The sequence below is a fragment of the Rutilus rutilus genome, assembly GCF_951802725.1.
Source record: "Rutilus rutilus genome assembly, chromosome: 23".
NCBI classification, from domain to species: Eukaryota; Metazoa; Chordata; class Actinopteri; order Cypriniformes; family Leuciscidae; genus Rutilus; species Rutilus rutilus.
The window spans coordinates 9,937,124-9,956,722 of NC_140233.1; the positions used below are offsets into that span (position 1 = coordinate 9,937,124).

The 19,599-nt window shown below is 36.8% G+C and overlaps 2 protein-coding genes across 2 annotated transcripts; both read left to right on the forward strand.

Moving 5' to 3' along the window:
• Positions 1 to 1,108: 1,108 nt before the first annotated feature.
• LOC311282801 (aminopeptidase N-like) lies at positions 1,109 to 2,691 on the forward strand (the record flags this gene model as incomplete). The annotated part of the gene is made up of 7 exons (XM_084396809.1): positions 1,109 to 1,158; positions 1,297 to 1,430; positions 1,523 to 1,578; positions 1,728 to 1,875; positions 1,976 to 2,067; positions 2,213 to 2,323; positions 2,484 to 2,691. Exons 1-7 carry the CDS (start codon positions 1,110 to 1,112, stop codon positions 2,689 to 2,691), a joined length of 798 nt encoding a protein of 265 aa, XP_084252935.1. The 5' UTR covers position 1,109.
• A 2,637-nt stretch (positions 2,692 to 5,328) lies between these two features.
• On the forward strand, positions 5,329 to 13,783 carry LOC311283487 (class I histocompatibility antigen, F10 alpha chain-like). Its single transcript, XM_084397918.1, has 5 exons — positions 5,329 to 5,726; positions 11,149 to 11,397; positions 12,479 to 12,757; positions 12,920 to 13,192; positions 13,273 to 13,783. Exons 1-5 carry the CDS (start codon positions 5,657 to 5,659, stop codon positions 13,398 to 13,400), a joined length of 999 nt encoding a protein of 332 aa, XP_084254044.1. The 5' UTR covers positions 5,329 to 5,656; the 3' UTR covers positions 13,401 to 13,783.
• The last annotated feature ends 5,816 nt before the right edge of the window (positions 13,784 to 19,599 follow it).

Genomic DNA, 19,599 nt, shown 5'->3' on the forward strand with positions numbered 1-19,599 from the left:
GCTTTGGCCGCGACTCTGGAGGACTTGGAGTTAAGCTTTTATTTGAGAAAAGAGCAAAGAACGGCACTTAAGTCATTCTTAATAAAGGAAGATGTGTTCGTAGTTTTGCCGGCCAGATTCAAAAGTTGAATCTATCAAGTAACGTTAGCTCCGCTGTTGGGAAAACGCTCTGGTTGGTTGAAGGGCTATTGCGTGCAGAGGGAATTTGAAAGCCAGACGTTTATCCCGCCCCTCGGATTGAGCCGTGTCTATGGTGAGTTGCCAGACCTAACATCTTGATGTAGGTCTGGCTTGCCAGGCTACTTCCCTGCCACTGACCAGGGGGCCAATGATTAGCATACCATCACCTGCTGTTAGCATTCCATTGACTCCCATTCATTTTGGCGTCACTTTGACAACGAATAACTTTACATCTGAGGTGTTTAAAGACTCCATTTGTCCATTATTTATTTATAAAGAAACAGGAAAATGTATAAAAGGCTCCATTACCTTGTATCTTACATTATGGCCCCGTAGAAGCAGTTTTTGTAAAAATAGGCTAACGATTGCGTCATAACCACGCGACTCTCTGTCGCACAGTATGTAAATTACCATATGGACAGGAGGAGAAGCTCGCGGGCAATCGGGGGGACGTGGAGGCAAAATGACAAAACAATTAATCAGAATACTTAGCAAAAGTTTATCCTGCTCCTAGCTCATGGACACCTCCTACTCACACTCTCCGTCTCTGCAAGTTGCAAATGAAGAAAAAACACGCAAATTAACAAAATATTTTCATCAGATTTACAACACTGTGCTCCAAATACTCACAACACAACCAAATACAGAAACGCACTGCAAAAGTTCACAACACAACCAAATACACAAAAGCGCTGCAAATAACACAGAGCACAACGGAAATGTTTCCAGGGGACCCCAATAAGTGACGACTCCGACTCCTTTAAAAAATGGTTATTCTACTCCAAGTAAGTACTTTTAGTTACTTTTAACTCATCTTCAAAGCTATCGCATAGCTTGAGCATAAAATGTTGTTTAGATCTGTTTACTTTAGTGTTATGTCTATTTTTACTAATTTTTATAGTTATGAATGAATTGTACCCATCAACTGGATGAAGGCAGGGGTGGAGCAGTCACGCTTTTGGCTCTTGGAAAAAACTGGTATGAACAAAAATAATTAGCCAATTATTTTGTTTTTATGGTGGCTTTTTGTTCCTTCACCAGGCTCTGAATGGGACAAACTCACTATTTTGACCTATATAACATAATAAATGAACTAAAATAATAATCTATTCGTAGGTTTTCACAATGATATGAAGACGACTGAAAGTGAATGGGTGCTGGTGAATCTGAACATCACAGGATATTACAGAGTGAACTATGACACTGAGAACTGGGAGCATCTCCTGAATCAACTGACTGAGAAACATGAGGTAAAGACAGAGTAGTGTCATTGAAATCACAGACCCAGTTCTAATTAATACATTTGACCACATTTATCTCTTTCTTTCTTTCTTTTTTAAAGGTCATCCCAGTCATAAACAGAGCTCAGATAGTGGATGATGCATTTAACCTTGCAAGGTAAAAATACACTGAGCAAAAAAAATGAGAATTAGGTGCAGTTACATAAAATTTAATTGTTGAAAAATATAATATAATGTAATATAATTTTTTATTTGTGTATGCATATTTAAATTAAGTTCCATACTGAATCATAAATCTTTTTGAAGGGCGAAGATAGTTCCTGTCACTGTAGCGCTAAAAACTACAAAATACTTAATTAAAGAAAGGGAATATATGCCATGGCAGTCTGCTCTCAACAACCTGGATTATTTCTACCTCATGTTTACACAAACCGATGTCTATGAACTTTTACAGGTTTGTAAAATACTTCACATATATTGGAAAAAAACATTCTTCCTTAGAAAATGTGTATATTGATTCCAGATTAGTGTGAATTTTGAATTTCTTGTTGCAGAACTACACCAAGAAGCAGGTGACCCCACTTTTTGAACATTTCAAGAATATCACTGAAGATTGGTCACGCGTGCCCTCTAGCCACACAGACCAGTAAGAATCCATCTTTTTTTTATGTAATCAATGATGACATTCATTTCATGTCAATATTTTTTATTTTTTTGTCACTGAAATTATCTTTATTAATGGAAATCATAAACTACTGGCACATATTTGTTATTCTTTTTCCACTGTGTAGGTACAATCAAGTTAATGCCATTAGATTTGCCTGCAGCACTGGTGTAAAGGAATGTCAAAATCTCACTACAGGCTGGTTCAGACAGTGGATGGACCAACCAAACCACAACCCGTAAGTTTACCCGCTCTACAGGGAGGGCACTAAGTATTTTGATCCTCTAGTCAAGCAATCCAATATTATACTGCAGGAGATATGTAAGACAAACAAAAGTCTTCTCAGTTTGGCCATCCACATTTATTTCATAGATCTAATTCAGATCTCTTTTTGAAAGGATTCACCCCAATTTGAGGTCTACAGTGTACTGCAGCGCTCTCGCCACAGGGGGCGGTGAAGAGTGGGACTTTGGCTGGCAGATGTTTAAGAACGCCACCATTGCAATAGAAGCTGACAAACTCAGAACCACAAAGAGAATATCATATAGGCTATACTGCACATTCCTATTTGTGTGTAATCATACTGGTGCTTGCTGTTTTGCATAGGAGTTTTCATTTGGGAATCTGTCTATATATTCAGGATATGTGCCTATTTCATATTTTTTTGTATCTTTATTGATTGCTTGTATGAGAAACAAGGCCATTGGATGACGGGGGGTACTGAGAGAGTAATAAATGTAATAAATACTGATGTCCTTGTTAGCAAATATAGGCTACATTAAAGATTTTGGAATATAAAGTTTGGCAGAAAATCTGTATATCTAGAGGAATGGAAATCTAAAGGGATTTGGGCTGTTTAGAGCGAAATTCCAATAATTTTTTTTATAGAATGATCAGAGCCATACCTTTAAGATTAACTGTACTCCAAAATCTCCCCAGAACTGAGACAGCTCTAGAAGGTTATGATTTCTGTGATAAAAAATGCACAAATAGAGTCACCTTATTTATTAATTTAATAATTTGTGTCGATATGGGCAAGGAGAAAGCTGGATAGATAAAAGAACCCTTCCAAAAATGGTAAGATCCATCTGCAGCCATCTATTTAGTATGGACTTACATTTAGTTATGTTATTCAACACATTTTTATTCTCCATAACATCTTTATCTTTAGAAATAATGATCCCCAAATATTTAACTTCCCTTTTAATTTGTATATTAGATAATGACTGCAAAGGAAACTTATGCAATGTTAACATATTAAGATATTTGTTTAGGTTTAAATGTAGCCCCAAAGCTTTAGAAAACTGGTCAATAGAATGTAAAGCTAGTGGAATTTGATATTCATATTTTAGAAACAATGTTGTGTCGTCAGCAAACTGACTTATAATTATTTGTCTATCCAACACCTTCAATACCATTATTTTTAATCAATATAGATAATAACTCTGCAACCATTATAAATAATAATGGTGAGCTACCACATCCCTGACGAATCCCTCTTTTAATACTTTAATACTTTCAATCAACTCTTTTTTTTTAATACCTTCTTTCAGGGCACAGAATAATAGATTTCTCAAACCCCCCCCCTTTAAATATCGCCAAACATCACTCAAATTATTTTCTGTCATCAAAAAATCAACACTAACATTAAGCCGCCCCTTGTTAAGTCTGAGAGGCCATGCATCTATCTTTCCACTCGTCAGGAACCATATTCCAGTCCCCTCCTACTAAAACATTATCAGATGGGTACTTTAGTTTCTGAGATCATATTAGAAGTATCTTCTAATAATTTCTGGTTTTGAGCTGCTAAATATTGTTAAAGCCATAAATATTAATTAGAAAAAAAAAAAAAACTACCATCAATTTTCAGTACCACCATCAACCAGTGACCACTTCCATCAGCTTTATGAACGACGACTTCCTGAACGGTTAGAACCACGGCTGAAAAAAAAAATCTTCTCCCCCCATTGATTAGTCCAGCAAGATGCATCTGAGTCCGAAGAATGAGTCTCTTGTAGAAACATACAAGTTGTTCCAAACCTGTATGAGTTTCTTTGTTCTGCTGAACACAAAGGAAGATATTTGGAAGAATGTTTGTAACCAAACAGATCTCGGTCCCCATTGACTACCATAGTATATTTTTTTCCTACTATGGAAGTCAATGGGGACCGAGATCTGTTTGATTACAAACATTCTTCCAAATATCTTCCTTTGTGTTCAGCAGAACAAAGTAACTCATACAGGTTTGGAACAACTTGAGGGTGAGTAAATGATGACAGAATTTTCATTTTTGGGTGAACTATCCCTTTAAGCCCCTAACCTTCATAGAACCAAAAATAATTTTGTCCTTAATCATTAGCCTACACTAAAACAGAAAAAAGAGAAAGAAAACAGAAAAAGAGAACTATAAAACCACAAATCGAACCACCACTTGTAAGCTCACTCAGTCACTAATATATGAACCGCGACTTTCAGATAGAGCTCTAGTGTCCCATTGAAAAGTTTCCAACGGCTTGATAGACGCTTAGAAATGTATCAATTCACCCGTCAACGTCAATCCGTCGTCCTTCAATGAAGCCATATGGACCGCGAAAGAAAGCGAGCTTTCCTGCCCTCCTTGCTTGATCAATTTGAGGCCACAGCTTTCGTCTGTCTTCCAAATCCTCTCGAGCAAGCATCTCCGCGAATCGAACTCCTTCCGCCTTGCAAATTTTTGCTTCGACGCCAGATTTCATCCTTCACCCGCTTTTGAGTGAACAGCACGATGACATTTCTGTTTTTATTGTCTATCCTTTTCCCCAGCCTATGGACGATGTCAACCGCCTCTTCCATCTTTGCCTCATCATCTCAGGTGCAATCTGAATGACATGTGATCTGATATCTTCATCTTTTTTTTTCTTCAATGCCTTTGATACGGAGACAGTGTCTCCGAGACACCATCTCATTCTATATCTTTCCTGTTCTCTCACCCTCTCCTTAAGATCACAATTATCCTTGCGAAGATGCTCATTTTGTATCTCCAAGTCCTTGACTCTTTTCTTGCACTCATTCACCTCTTCTGTGTTGAACTGAATCGCCTTCGTTAAGCTTGCAATCATGGCGCTGCTTTGCTTAGATTGCTCGCTTAAATCCGCCAGCTTCTCATCCACCCTCCTTTCCAGTTTTAAAATTGCCTCCAAAATGGTTTCGTTGGAGGTTTCCGCCTTCTGTCTGTCAGCTTTTGGCCCTTTTCCCGCAGGATTGGGTTGCAGGGAGGGAGCCCCCTCTCCGTGTTGTCTTTTACTGTTTACAGAGACCTCCTTTTGAGTAGTCGTGCTCCATTTCTCTGGCCTCAATTTTCTTTTTAATATTAGGCGACAGATCTTTCCCTTTGGGGTCTATAGTTTTACTTTGGTAGGTTTAATCAATTTTTGTGAAGTCATCGCGTGACAAGTCAGTTGGAGTAACTCACTTAAAGCAAACTTTAGGGGACAAATAACGAGCTTCAGAAAACACAGCTGCTCAAACAGAAATTTTCGTAGGCTACCGCCCCAGCCATATTCTATATGAAAAATATTTGAAGACTAAAAGCATGCAGTGCAAATGGACACAATCGTATGTGTCGATTTTACTCACACTTTCACTTCCATCTGCTTCATATGGTAAGTTGTTTACGTTTTTAAATATTATTAGAAGTTTAAAAACTAATCTTTTTCAACGAATTAATTCAAGATTAATGAAGGTTATCGCATGTCCTCCCTGACCTTAAGAGAGCGTTGGGGTAGAGCGGGGTACAACCTAAACAGGGTTAGTTGTATTACACACAGGGTGCAGTTTGCCACTGCGGGGATGCGTGGGATTTCCCCCTTTCTGGTCAATGTATCCCTAGCCTCTGCTTAATTATTTTTATCCCACCTGTTGCTGATAAATTTATCCCCCCCTCAAAGTGATCAGTGCTACTACACTAGTGGCGAGACGGATCACAAAACTTATCATGGATCCGTAAAGTCAATTTTATTTTAAAATGCGCTACTTTGGCTGGCTCTGATATAGCTGCCGCAGCCTCTCTGTTGCTCAATGTCCCGCCCACGGCGCTATCTGATTGGTTACGCCTCACGAGTAATAGCCTATCAACACTTGCGAGACGGTTGGGCAGTGGTGTCGAAAGGAAGGCATATTCATCTCAGTTAGGCTATTAGGCATTTAGGCTGAAGCGGGAATAAACATCACAATCTGATTATCTGTTTCTATGATGACAAGCAGAGTTAGTGTCCCAGTCACACCACTGAGAATGGCCGAAGTTACACATACGGTGTTGCAAAATTAAAAAAATAAATAAATATTTAAATAAATAAAGCTAAAGCAAAGGTTTTTTGATTACTCTTGAGCATCTGGCGCGAGTGATTTCAATGTTAAAACCCATTTAAGCCCACCGGCAACTATAGTTGCCACAGTACATTAGGGTGACCACCCATCCCGCGTAGCGCGTGCGCGCACAGCGTTTGAAGCCCAATTCACGCGTCCCGCAAATTGAGACCGTGTCACGCATAATCTATGCTTGCTCAGAAAAAGTTGGTCGCTCTTTATCCCCGAGCCCCAAGCAGACAAACAAACATTACTTGACATTTCAGCACGCTATTGTTGCCATACCCACCCCTTAGTTGAACTGCTGACTAGGTTGTTGTCAACTTTTTCGTTGTTGTCATGACAGCGCACGCACGCGCATACCAGACACACTGGGAAGGAAGGAACTTTTAGATGCGCGCTTTCCAATTCGAAAACTTCGAGAAAGAGACTGAGTCTGAGAGGCAACGCCATCATCAATTAAAAAGAGAAGGTGTGGGTACAAGAAACAAGAATGGGGAAATGAATATTTGTGGCTGAAAGGTGTTGAGGGGGATACCGAGAGGGCTTTTTGTGACCTTTGCAAAACAATCGGACATGGAGGGAATACGATGTCAATCGTATTTTTTCTTTTAAATACTTTTCTTTTTTTTTACTGTTCCTGTGGTGTTGAGCAACTACAATTCCTGTTAATCCTATCATTTTATATTATAATTTATTTCAAGTAAATAAATTGTAATGAAAAATAAATAAAATTAAATAGTAAATCTTAAGTGGAAGTACATCTGTCAATTCATTGAATGTTCAAAATATTATGAGTCTTTATTTAGAAAAAAAATACACATTGGTTGGCCTATTCATGAGCATACATCAGCAATTACACGTTTAGGAGAATAGGGCATTATTAATATACCATGTAAGGTGGTATGTGCTAGAAATGGGTAAACCACTATCAGTGAGTCTGCCAGTGGGGCACCGCCGCGCCAGGCATTGTCCCACATTGTCCCTCAGAAACATACCCCTTGTCCCCCCTTGGGCTTATTAGCAGGTGGTCACCCTACAGTACATGGTTGTCATTTTCCTTTTGTAAATATTTTTCTAGATGTTGTCCATGTTTTATTTCTCAATGAAATGCAAGCAAACAACCAAATAAAGGATTTCAAGAAAAAAAAAAAGGTATTCACTTCCTCCCTGTCACATGAGGCTGTCAACTTCCTACCCCTATTTCCAGGAAGCAGGGCGAAGGCAAACCCTCCCAAAGAAAGGTCATTTTCATGTTACTAATAAGTATTTTTTGTTGACATATATATATCTACATAATCATGAAGGTCTCTAGAATCAGCCAAACAAAACAAATCTTACAAGAGATCTATAGTTTTTTGTATACTTAGTCAAAAGTCCAAGCGGCAACTATAGTTGCCGGTGGGCAAATGCCTTGTAAGTACTTATATCATGGGAAAATGGGGTATACTGTGTTAATAGGTTAATAAATCAAGTTTATTGGTCTTGTTTAGTGCATAAACATAACTTAACCCTTTAAATGACATCTCTATATAGATATATTTTTTTCTTCATTCTATTTATTTGTATTTATTTATTTTCATTTAACTTTTTGATACACAATGCCCTGTTATGGCTGCACTTTGTTCTGCACTGTTCCACAACTTTAACCCTTGTGCGCTGTTCGTTTTCGGTTTACAGTCAGGCTGTTTGGGATCTGAGAGACCCCAGGCAACAAAATGTTATTTTGTAACAATATATATATTTTAAACAAATGTAATTTTACTCAGTTTATTAATGTTTTTACTCTACATTTGGACATTTTTACTCCACAGAATGTTCAAAAAAAGAAAAGAAAAATTCTCCAAAAAGAAAAAAAAAATTAATAAAAAATTTGCCTTATAAAGTACCCACATTTCTAACTTTCATTCATGGGGATAACATGGATAATTTGACATGGTTTAGTGTAAGATTTTTGGCCAAATCTTGGAAAATGCAGTTTAACCAGTAGATGGCTGCAGAGCTCTAAAAGTAGTAAAAGTTTCAAACTAAAAGACATCTTTTCACAAGTTTTTCCAGTTAGATTCATATCTACATATAATGAAATCACAATTATAACAATAAAAGTTACTTTCTGTCAAAGTTTGGCAGTTTTTGTACTGAAAAAAAAAAATCAGTTTTTCAATAATGTTCCATTATGATTAGAATCAAACCTGATCAGGATGTTACAAAGAGAAAAGTTGGAGATTTTAGAGTTTATCATTTATTTCAAACATCTGTTTTTCATATAATTCTACAAATTTAAAGTGTGCCACTTCATTTCTGTCTGTGTGTTCTGTGTTGTTTCTGATTTTGAGGATGAATTTTGTCCATTGATCAAATTCATTTAATTCTAATCATAATATAACATTACTGAAAAACTGATTTTTTTTTCAGTACAAAGAGTGCCTAAACTTTGACAAAAAGTTACTTTTATTATTAGAATTGTGATTTCATTATATGTAGATATGAGTACAACTGGAAAAACTTGTGAAAATATGTCTTTCAGTTAGTCAAAAAGCAAATAGCAAATAGTTGCAAAATGGTGCTCTGCAGCCATCTACTGGTTAAAGTGATAACTTGTTACTTTTAGAACAGCATTTTCCAAAAGATTGTCAAAAATCTTTTAAAAACACTTAATCATGTCAAATTATCCATGTTATCCCCATGAATGAAAGTCAGAAATGTGGGTCAAAAAGACCCTGAACAGCGCACAATGGTTAAGGCAAATGGATTTGTTGTTTGTTGTGTTTTCATATTTAAGAGATTATAAGCTAGATGCAGTTTTTTTGGGGGGTCTGCATCAAATGTTCTTCGACTTTTATACATAATAAATTTGTTTATGAATAAAGATTGATCTGTTGAAAGCAGTTATTTTGAGATAAATGCCAAATGTTCTCCTCCTATTCATATTTTACATTGAGGGGGTGCATACAACATATTTGCCCACCGGCAACTATAGTTGCCGCACATTCAAATATGATTTTCAAGAAAGAAAAAAAAAACCTGGGGAAAATAAATGCAGAACATGTTCACATAGGACACTATTAACAGGATTATATGCATGAATCCCTTCGGAAAAATTTGGGCACAAATGGGTTAAGTCAATGTAAAGACGCGTTTAAACGCGTCTAGAGGTCCTGCGGCGCGAATGATGAGGCGTTTACCACAGCGCGGGCGCGTCCAGTTCGCGCGAATAAGGCGAACTGACCAACACAGATCATGTCTTTTCTATCATTTCACTGTAGCTCAGCATCGCGATGTAAAGTTAACGTTATTACTTTAACAGCAGCAGTAAAACTGTTTCTACTGTGATGGTTTTTACTTTGCAATCAATCCGTGGTTCATTCTTACATGTTTTTTCGTTGTGCATGATCACAGGGGGAGATCGCTATTAAGTAAAAATATTGCGTTAGGCTACTTCATGAGTTAATAAGAAAAAATATTTACAATTCCTGAAAATGCAGTGATGAAGTTCATGTTCTCATGATTTATTTTTATGAATAATTTTTTTTTTTCAAAACATCCCCCCCCCTCTGTTTTTTTCACAAATCGCACCCTGATTACACATGTGGTGACTTAACAAGAGAGATACAAGAATGGAAACAAGAAAGATCACTACAATGTGCCACGCTATTATATGCAATTCTTTGATGTTAGTGATGTTACTAACATATAGCCTAACTTTTATGAATTCTATTGGCAAACCATGAGAGAGAGGTGACTGCGAGTAAAGACTGTGAGTTGAGTTCAATATTCAGAAATTATTATTTCATGAAATGCAAAGCATTGTGTCTCATCTATTGATCTCTTGTCCCATGAGAGCGGTGTGTGGATGGGGTGTGTTGTGTTCAGCTTTGTGTTTTTCTGAATGTCTGATTGGTTTCTTCATCTATTTTACTTTTCCTCACACTATTTTGAACTATGTTGTATATCTGTATTTGCAGTGTGTTCATTGTCAAACTCCAAAAGTTGTTTAATTTAATTATTAAAAAAATTGCATTATTTTATTTGAAAAAGTGAATAATTGTATTTTATTTACAAAATATTTTTGTTTGTCTAGTATATTTTTTCTTATTAGATCAGACAACATCTTAAGCTGTCATATGGTCGTTACAATGTGCCCCTCATATTACAGTGTACCCTATGGGCATGTTGTCACTGTTCACTCATTAGCTTGTTGTATACTTTTTTTCTTTATTTTATGAAGGTAAAATTTTGCCATAAAAAAATTGCATGCGCAGGGTAAGATTTATGAAAGTGTACAATACATAATATTGTAAGCGTAAATTAAATTGCATTAGCATGAAGCTGGAGTTTCACAATACATGAATTATATTTTCGAATAACAGTAAAATGCAAATATTTTTTCTTATGCTTGAAAGGTGATTTACACCTTCACAAATCCCCAAGTGGATTTATACAAACTGAGAAAGTCAAAAAATGTTAGGTTTTGCCCCGCTCTCCCCTACTCATATCATTTTCATTCTGAATGAAAGTATAAGTCATTGCCAAGATTCCAAGGCTTATGTTTTAAATTAAAAATAAATAGGATGAAGCTTAAAAGTTTATTGTATACAGTCTCATAGCCTACTATGGTAGAAATCAATCAATAAAGAATCAAATAATCAATAATGAACAATAATCCATTGTAATCACCAATAATCCATTGTAATTACCAATAATCAGTTTGTTTTTCAGGTTCTCACTCGTTTTGGTTGCTTTCAACTTACATTCGTGGAAAAACACAATTTCCTGAATTTAGTTGCACAACAACTTTGGATGACATCACAGTTGGATACTATGATTCAAAGACATATTTTCCAAGAGGGAATACGACGAATGAGGATGATGTGATACATTTAAATGACATAAAGGATATAAGTGGCTACATGTATAACTCCTTTTTGAGAAGATCAGACCTGTTAAGGCAATACAGCCAAAATGACAGTAAGTATCTGGCTCAATGACATCTATTAATCTATTTAAAAATGCACAAAATGCTATTCATACTGTACATATTCAGTTGCTTAAATACATATTTTTGATGAGCATATTTTGAATGTTTGATTTTACATTTTTAGTTTTTTAGGTGAAATCATTTGTGGTATCAGAATTAAAAGTATAACTTTATAATAATTTCTGCAAAGTCTTCTATTATTGTTTCTTTATTAAAAATATAAAAAATATGAATATGCTTCTAATATTTTAAAAACATTGTCTGAAAAATAAAAAGTAATATGATATAGCCTTTGAGCTATGTTTATGATTGCTACTATATAGTGGGTTTCATTTTGCATTTAGAGTGACCGTAAAGTATGAATGGGTGAGTTATAAGGTATGTGAATGGAATATATTGATATTTGGGATATGGACATTGGGCTACTTTTGGGTTATTTTTGGTTGGCCATTTTGTTAAGCTGGCCTGGCAACCCTGCTACAAGATAACATGGCGATAATATCAAACAGGTTTGAACATTTTGCAGCATCTGTGAATGCATGAGACGTCACCGACCTGCTCAAACTTAACAAGCATTGGCGACTACAACCAGCACCAATTTAGCTGCAGACCTGGAAAATCTGTTTAGGACCGCAAAATCCAGCCAAAAGTTGTGTAGTGTGAGCTTCCCTTAAGACAACGACCGACAAACACAGGTCTATTCAGACAAGGTAACAAGGATAATGGCAAGATAACAAGATGCGGAGACAATCAAGGGGTACCAATGATCAAGGAACTGCAAAGGGACTACAAAACTAGAACAGGAACTACAATGGGAAATACAAAATAAGAGTCAACACACTTAGGGGAAACAGTGACGATCAGATAATTTGATTTTGATAACTTTTTTTTACAAGGTAATGTTAGTTTAGGTTGTAAAATAGCATGTGGTTATTTACAATGACACTTTTAGAGTTACAGTATCAAATTCAAATACAATATCAAAAATGGTTTGCTAAACAAAGAGTGTAAGATGAAGGAGGCCAATCCATGACAATCTCCCATAACAATTCTCCCTCATTTCCCTCACAGGTCTTGATGTTTATCAGAAACTGGCTGTGTGTGAGCTGCTGGACTCCGACAAGCCTGGAAAGATGATTATTGCAGATGCTGCCAGAGGCTCCACCACAGATGAACTGCGTTACATTAACAACACATTTACTTATAATGTGACTGTAAATATTAAACAAGAAATGTTCAAACCTGACCTGGAAAAATTTAAGCAGAAATTTTTAAATATCTTTTACCCACTTTGTATAACAACTCTCAAGAATTACCTCAAAAAGAGAAGAGATCAAATTAACAGAAAAAGTACGTACTCAAGGGCACATCTAAATTCCCTAAATTTATTTTATGAAAACAAATGTAACTGTTTAGAGTAAATCTTCAGGATTAAAAATAAACCCATGTATTTATACATGTAAAACGTTCTCTGACGTTCTCTTGTTTATTTTTTTCCTCTTCCTCCTACAGAAAAGCCCAATATCACACTCACACAAAAAGCAAACTCTGGAGGGTTTCGTGTGAGTTGTTTGGCAACAGGATTTTACCCTCGTCACATCAACCTGACCCTGTTCAGAGATGGACAGCCTGTATCTGATCATGAGATCACTGGAGGAGATCTGCTGCCCAATGGTGACGGGACGTACCAGATGAGGAAGAGTCTGGAGATCAGTGCAGACAAACACAAATACAGCTGCTCTGCCACACACCTCAGTCTGGACAACAAACTGATCATTGATTTGGGTAATGAGCTTTTACAGAAATAGAAAGTATCAGATAAAATCTTTACATGTTGATCTTATTGTAAATGCTTCCTCTTTTAGAAGATGAACCTTCCAGACGTTGCATAGGAGTTGTTGTTGCTGTCCTGCTATTGGTATGTGCGATATCTGTGATTTTGGCAGTTGTTTGCATGAAAAGGCAGACGGGAAGACAGAGACTATATAGGTAGTTCTAACTTAATGTTGTAGTATGTTTTTCTTAAAATATGAAAATATGATCTATTTGAATTTTTACAAAATAACTTTAAATGGAATATATTTGTGTCACGTGCGTATGTTGTAGAGGTGTAACGATACACAAATTTCTTGATGCGATACTTAACATAGCATTGTTAGTCAAATTCAAAATACTGCAACGCTTCAATGTTCTTGCCATTTATTGTTGTTGTTGGTTTAATGAAAACCAAAATGTCTAATATGTGTCGGGAGGATTTTCTTGTTCTGGCTTAGTTCAAGTTCAAGTTCAAGTCTTTATTTTGCCAGAACGACCCACATCGCCTGGAATTCATTTTGGTGAATTGGCTCACACAAGACAGTACAACATAACATATACAATAAAAACATGAAATCTAAACAGAAAACAAATACTTAAATTACTGCTAATAAATAATAATAAAACTAATCAGACAAAGTGCTAGTGCATTTAGTAACCCTAAGAAGAAGGAGGGCATAGCTGTGTCTGTATAAGTAAAGTAGATAGAGATTGTTGTTGTGAGTTGAGAGCCCTCACAGCCTGCGGGTAAGTGCTATTAGAAAAACGGGTGGTTCTGGATCTTATGCTTCCTAACCTTCTGCCTGATGGTAGAGGGATGAAAAGGGAATTAGCAGGGTGTGATGAATCCTTGAGTATTTTCAGACCAGTTTTGAGTAGACGGTTGTTATAAATGTCACAGATCTTAGGGAGGTCCAACCCAATTATTCTTGACGCAGTGCTATCTACCCTGTTCAATGCAGACTTATCCTCCGCCGAGCAGCTACCCCACCATACAGTGATGGAGAAAGTAAGAATGCTCTCCATCACCCCTCTGTAAAAGTGGAGCATTCCAGCCTTGGACACTTTAAATTTCCTAAGTTGTCTCAAAAAGAAAAGTCGCTGCTGAGCTTTTTTAACAATCTGGCTGACATTGAGGTTCCATTTAAGACTGGAGGAAATGATGGTCCCAAGGAACCTGAAACTTTCCACCCACTCTACAGTTTTGTCCTTGATGGCCAGGGGTTGGAGCGACTTAATATTTTTGCTCCTAAAATCAACAACCATCTCCTTGGTTTTGGAGATGTTAAGGGACAAGTTTTTAATTGTGCACCACTCAGCCAGCAAGGATACTTCTGTTCTGTAGGCTGATTCATCATCGTTAGTAATGAGGCCTACCACAGTGGTATCGTCTGCAAATTTAAAATTTTTGACTGAGTCATGATGAGAAAACCAGTCATTGGTATAAAATGAGTATAAAAGGGGAGACAGAACACACCCCAGGGGGGCGCCAATGCTGGTGGACATTGATTTTGACAAAAGGGTATTAACCCTAACCACTTGAGATCTATCAGTTAAAAAGTCAAGAATCCACTTACATATGGACTCCTTAACCCCCAACCCCAGGAGTTTGTCACACAATCTCTTTGGTATAATATTATTAAAAGCAGACTAAAATCAATAAATAAAACCCGTGCATATGTAGCTGGCCCCTCCAAATGTTGAAGAATATTATGGGTACAAAGAGAAACTGCATCTTCAACAGACCTGTTCTCCCTATGCAAATTGGTGAGGATCAAGTGACATAGCTGAAAGATGATTAGCCACTAATCGCTCAAAAACGTTCATGATAACAGAGGTTAGGGCCACTGGTCTGTAGTCATTCAAACAACTCACATTCGACTTCTTGGGCACAGGAATAATTACAGCTGATTTAAAACATGCTGGGACTTGACATACTCTAAGGGACCAATTAAAAATGTCAGTGAAGACATACGACAACTCATTGGCACACCATTTAATAGTGGCAGCAGAGACCTGGTAGGGGTGCCTTCCTACAATTTTGTTTCCTCAACAGAGATCTGACCTCTGTTTCTTCTATCAGAAAAGGTGGTTCGAGAGGACCTATGTCATTGAGGAAATTAGAACTCACTGAACATTCAGATTTGCATTCAAATCTACAATAAAATTCATTTAGTTTATCAGGAAGTGAAGGGTCATCATCAGAAACTGTGTGATTGTTTTTATAATTAGTAATCTGTTGAAGGCTTTGCCAAACACCCCTGTTATCATGTCCACCAAGCTTAGCTTCAAGCTTGGCCCTATAATCAGCTTTAGCCTTTCTAACAGCCCTTTCAAATGCATATTTAGCCAGAGAATACTGACAGATATCTCCACTCTGAAAAGCACTTTTTCTCTCCAGATACAACATTCTAATATCCTTACTAAACCATGGCTTGTTATTGCTAAACAGTCACAGAGGGAAAGCATACATTTTCAGCAAAGTGAATATATGAAGTAACAACATCACAGTATTCGTCCAGGGTAGTAAACTCATCCCTGAAGACAGACCAGTCAGTAGTATGAAGGCATTCTTTTAATTCGTTTTGTGCTTGTATAGACCATTGTTTGATCACTTTTTTTTGTCTGCTTAGTAGATTTCAGTCTCTGACGATATCGAGGGATGAGGAAGATAGTGATCTGACCGTCCCAAAGGGGGCCAAGCAATAGAATGATATGCATTAGAAATTACACAGTAGCATTTATCTAGTGTCTTTTCACCCCTGGTCGCAGTATGAATCTGCTGCTTGAACTTGGGTAGTGATTTCTTTAAATCCACGTGATTAAAATCACCTAAAATTAAAACCACAGAGTCCGGGCTAGAATTCTCCACCTCTGTAATAAGAGCCGCCAGCTGCCTGCAAGCCTCATTTGCTCCCGCTTTAGGTGGAATGTAAACAGCGGCGAAAATGATGGAGGAGAACTCCCGCGGGAGATAAAAGGGCCTGCATTTAACAATTAAGCATTCCAGCTCCGGTGAACAATGTCGCGAGAGGACGACAGAGTTGGTAGACCATCTTTGGTTTATGTAAAAACAGACACCCCCACCTGACTTCTTCTGTGAATCCTGCTGCGATCGATCAGCTCATAATAGAGTGAAACCCGGCAGGAGAAGACCCTCATCCGGCGTGCTGCCATCCAGCCACGTCTCAGTCAGGCATAACAAAACAGTCAGCAGCGTCCCGCTTAGATTGAATCAGGATAGCCAGCTCGTCCTGTTTATTAGTCAGGGAGCGGACATTCGACAGGATCATGCTGGGAAGCGGAGAGCGGTGAACCCTCTGTCTTAGTCGAACCAAAACGCCCGCTCGTTTGCATCTCTTCCTTGAAGGTCGCTTATGTCTGTAAGCATTATCTTGACTACCAATATTTCCGCCAATATTCCTCCAGTAATCCGAGGCCGGGAAGTTTTGCAAAGTGTCCCGAATACATAATAGTTCATGTCTGTCATATGTAATCAGACTGACAGAATTGTCAACAAAACAGAACAAAACGAGACAAACATAAACACAGAGCCACAACGCGTCGCCATAGATCGGCGCCATGCTCACAATGCTTTAACACATGCTTTAGGCCTATCTTCTGTCTCTCAAATTGTTTTATTTCATTTTAAAGTATACCGTACACTTGTGTACCATATTGAAGATGTCAAAAGACAGTATTAAACTATCAGCAGTATCAAACAATACGATACAATCTTTTTTTTTATACCACTATGTCTTATTTACAGATTACAACTGTAAATGTAGTACAGCTGTAAAAATTGTTGTCTAGTGGGGTGAAATGAATTCAGGTAGGCTACGCTAAGCCACATTTTCACAGCACAATTTACCTTGATTCACTTTATACTTTTTTTGTGCAGTCTAATCCAAAAAATTATTTTTCTATTTTATCAAAAGTATACTATGTCTGGCCTTTAGTTTTCTGGAGATAACACACTTACATTTTTCTCCATTGATACAATGTCAATAAACCACAGATCTAAATAATTTCAGTGCTACTAACCAATATTTTTAAATCTTTTAATATGATTGAACGAACCACAGGATATTGCTATGCACAGGAGTTGTGTATATATTAAATCATATTTATGTAATTTTACATATTCATCTTGTTTTTGGAAATTACATTTGAGAATCTGTCTGCCTACATTTCATACTTGATGTTAATCAGTTTAAACCATGTATCTAATTCAGAAAAGATTTGTTGGTTGTTTATTTATCTGTTTACTTATCCAATCTGTCACGTATTAACGACACAGCAAAACAGCTGTTCTCCCGTTATAGACTGTGACGGGGACGTCACGAAGTAGAAGTTAAAGTCGCCCATGCGCAATAGAATGCCGTTGTCTGTCCATCAGCAGATGTTGCTTTAAGTCCGAATACAGTTGTTTTTGCTGTGTTCACTTGTTTAGCTAACAGATATTATAAAAAAATATGATTGTATAGTTGTTCATATTGTTTGTAAATAAAACATTTACATCAAATATTGCCTATTTGTGCGTTTTTATCTATTTATTTCTAGCAGGGGCGGACTTAGTGATTTGGCAGCCCTAATCGATTCCAGGTATGGGGCCCCAACAGTCAAACTTTGAACTCAAAACATTCTTTTTTATATATAGGCTACTTTTTTTCTATTCTGTTTTTTTTTGTTTTTTTTTGTTTTTTTTACATTTGTAGATGTGCATGTTACACTGCATGTTAAAACTATTTGAAACCTGGAACTTTTATTTTCTCAATGTAAAATTAAATACATTTGAATTCACAAATAAAAAAAACTAAATTCACAAACAAACTATTTACAGTTAATTAACCATATTTGCGATTACTCTTTCAATTAATGCGTAACAATTTCTGTAACCCGGAACTTTTGTCTTTTCTCAATGTAAAAAAAATGTAAATTCCTGTGCTATTCGCGTCTGTGTGCTGTTCATGTTCACAGGCTACACTCACCGGCACATTGCCTATGTTTACATGCACACCTTTTGTTTCAATCAGACTGAATTCATTCCGAATGATGAATCCGAACATAGTGTTTACATGAAAACTAAATTAAGTGATTGTGTGCATATGTGCACGTTTATAGTATTGAAGTAAAATAATGACAAATGTTTTTGAAACAAAAAATCTTGTTGAATTGCACTAGGCCTACTTGAAAAAAATAGCATTGCATTACTGTGCTTACATTTAATGCATTGTCTTTTTAGGGCTTGCATTTTTATGGGCTGAAATTCAACATGGTTGTATATTCTGTATATTTTATTTAAGAAGTGAATATTTGAATTCAAAACATTTCAAGTCAGGTCAAGTCACCATCATTTATATAGCACTTTTAACAATACGGATTGTTTCAAAGCAGTTTACAGAGATAATAGGAAATTACCGTAACAGATTGTTTAGGCCTTACAACAGCTCTAGATAAAGTTATTGTTCAGCTAAAGTTAGTTTTGTTTGATTGATTCACTTCCGTTGTGAAGATCATTAGTTATAAACTTAGGGGCCGCTAATGCAATACCGTTCTAACAGGAAAACCCTTAAAGCGCTCCGGCCGCCCATCCGCACAAAACAGTGCTTGGTGTCTCGAGAACGCACTCCCTGAAATAGGTTCGAAGGTGCAAAAGATTATCCATTATCTCTGCGCAAACCTCAAAAATGCAAACCTGCGAAAACACAGACACATGCGCAGTACGTGTTCAGTCCAAAGGTCTGCGCGTTTGAATATATATGTGCGCAGGCGTGTAGTCCTCCTTTACAAATCAACCCTCAATAAACTACTTGTCTGGCCTTAAAAATGTAATGTTTTATAAAAAAATTATAATTTACAAAAAAAATAAAATAATTTATAACATAAATTTGTATAAAAATTTATAAGTTTTGGTGCTAAATAGGAAAAGGATCTACCGCCAGCAGTCGGTTTTGATATTCTAGGTATTATGAACTGGCTGGAATTTCGAGATTGCAATAGACGTGAAGGACTATAATGCGTTAAGAGTTCGCTCAAGTACTGGGGAGCTTAACCATTTAGTGCTTTGTAAGTGATCAGCAATATTTTAAAATGTATACGATGTTTAATAGGGAGCCAGTGCAGTGTTGACAGAACGGGGCTAATATGGTCATACTTCCTGGTTCTGGTAAGAACTCAAGCTGCTGCATTTTGGACCAGCTGTAGTTTGTTTATTAAGCATGCAGGGCAACCACCCATAATAACATTACAATAATCTAGCCTTAAGGTCATGAATGCATTAACTAATTGTTCTGCATTTTTCATTGAGAGCATATGACGTAATTTAGATATAATTTTAAGATGAAAAATGTGGTTTTACAGATACTAGACACGTG